The sequence below is a fragment of the Merops nubicus genome, unplaced genomic scaffold, assembly GCF_000691845.1.
Source record: "Merops nubicus isolate BGI_N331 unplaced genomic scaffold, ASM69184v1 scaffold40094, whole genome shotgun sequence".
NCBI classification, from domain to species: domain Eukaryota; kingdom Metazoa; phylum Chordata; class Aves; order Coraciiformes; family Meropidae; genus Merops; species Merops nubicus.
Window position 1 is genome coordinate 16,016 of NW_008607028.1, and position 1,741 is coordinate 17,756.

The 1,741-nt window shown below is 53.1% G+C and overlaps 1 protein-coding gene across 1 annotated transcript in view; it reads left to right on the plus strand.

Moving 5' to 3' along the window:
• The window catches only part of TRAF2 (TNF receptor-associated factor 2), a gene marked incomplete at its 3' end in the record, with an annotated part of 16,279 nt that extends 15,275 nt beyond the window's left edge, over positions 1-1,004 (plus strand). The window contains 2 exon segments of the mRNA XM_008939818.1: positions 1-52; positions 827-1,004. The exon segment at positions 1-52 is cut by the window's left edge and continues 30 nt beyond it. Coding sequence (XP_008938066.1) covers positions 1-52; positions 827-1,004 — 230 coding nt within the window.
• Between the last annotated feature and the right edge of the window lie 737 nt (positions 1,005-1,741).

Below are 1,741 nucleotides of genomic sequence, written 5' to 3' on the forward strand. Positions count from 1 at the left end.
CAGCCGCCAGCACCGCCTGGACCAGGAGAAGATCGAGACTCTGACCAACAAGGTGTGTAACCCCTGCCTCGGGCTGCCCAGCACTCTGAGGAGAGGCTTTGCTCAGTGTCCTTGCCATGTTATTAGCTAGCAAAGCTTCGCTGCCTAGCCCCGAGACTCCACAAGTGTGAAGGCAGAACTAAAATGTCGTTTGTGTCTCTGCCTAACCCTCAAAAGCTTCCTGGGAAAGATGGGAATCAAACGGTCACACACAAAGTGTTCAGATCTCTGCTAGTAATGGAGCTGTGCAGGCGCTGGGATGATGTTCCTAGGTGAAGTTTTCCAACGGGAGACAGAGCACTCAGCTTTTCACTGGACCTCTCTGGATCCGTGGGGCTGCTCACCTTCCAGACCCTTCAGAAGGTGTGTGGCCGTTGATGCTGTGCTGCAGCGTTGTGCTGAGCTGTTCTGGAGGTGTGAAGCTGCTGTCCCCACCGCTGTGCTCCAGCACAGGCTCTGGGTGATTTTTTTTTCTCCCATCTTCAATTCTTACACTGCTAATGTCCCTGAGCTGCTCTTTGGGAGGATTTTTCCATGTGCTGCAGGAAAGTTTCCAGCTCAAGAAGCAAGTTGTAGCGATGTGTCTTCTCCAGAATGACAGGGTTCAAAAGGAGGCTTCAGTGGATTGCCTTACGTGCTAAATTTCTCCCTCCCGTGACCCATGTGGATTTTGGAGGGGGTCTCTCCCTGAAGAGCTGTCCTGGAGGGTGTGCTGGTGCCTGCTGCCTTTTCTGGGTCTCGCAGGGCGTGTTTCTAACCAGGCCTCACCGTGTGTCCCACTGGGCAGGTCCGGCAGCTGGAGAGAAGCCTTGGGCTGAAGGACCTGGCCATGGCCGAGATGGAGGAGAAGATCCGCAGCATGGAAGCTTCCACCTACGATGGTGTCTTCATCTGGAAGATCACAGAGGTCGCCAGGAAGCGTCAGGAGGCGATAACGGGCCGCTCGCCGGCCATCTTCTCTCCAGGTTATTGCCAAATGCCCAAAATTACAACAGCCTTTTGGGTGGCAGCTGGGTGTGGGACTTGCAGTGGTGTCTTGAGCAGGGGAGGTGCTGCCTGTTCAGGTGTGCTCTGGCCCTGGGCCCTGTAGAGCCTGAACTGCTTTGGTTCTAGCGTGGGGCTGAATGAAACTGCTGCTGGAAGAGATGCTTTTTGATTGCATAAGACCTTTTTAATGTCTCATGATGGAGAATGCAACCCTCCTGGCTCTGCAACAGCCCTGCATAACCCTTTAGTCAGAATTAAATGCTGAGAGACCATAAAACCAGAAATGTGCTTAAGGAAGGGAGGAAATAAATATTAGGGCCCCAGAAATACACTTTAGTGTGTAAAGCATGACGGTGCAAGAGACAGTGTCTAAATAAAGCCTGGCCCATACCTAGGGAAGTGCTTAAATAGCTGCCAGAGGAAGCAGCTCTCCTCAAACTGCCCCAGCCCAGCACTGTTCCTTCTGGTCTTAAAAAAGAAGACTGAGGTCTATGTCTTATGAAGAGTGGCTGAGGGAACTGGGGGTGTTTAGTCTGGAGAAGAGGAGGCTCAGGGGAGACCTTCTGGCTCTCTACAAGCAGGGCAGGTTTCACTTGGATGTTAGGAGGAATTTCTCTCCTGGCAGAGTGGTGAGGCCTTGGCCCAGGCTGCCCAGGGAGGTGCTGGAGTCCCCAGTCCTGGAGGGGTTCAGAGAACATGTAGACATGGCACTTGT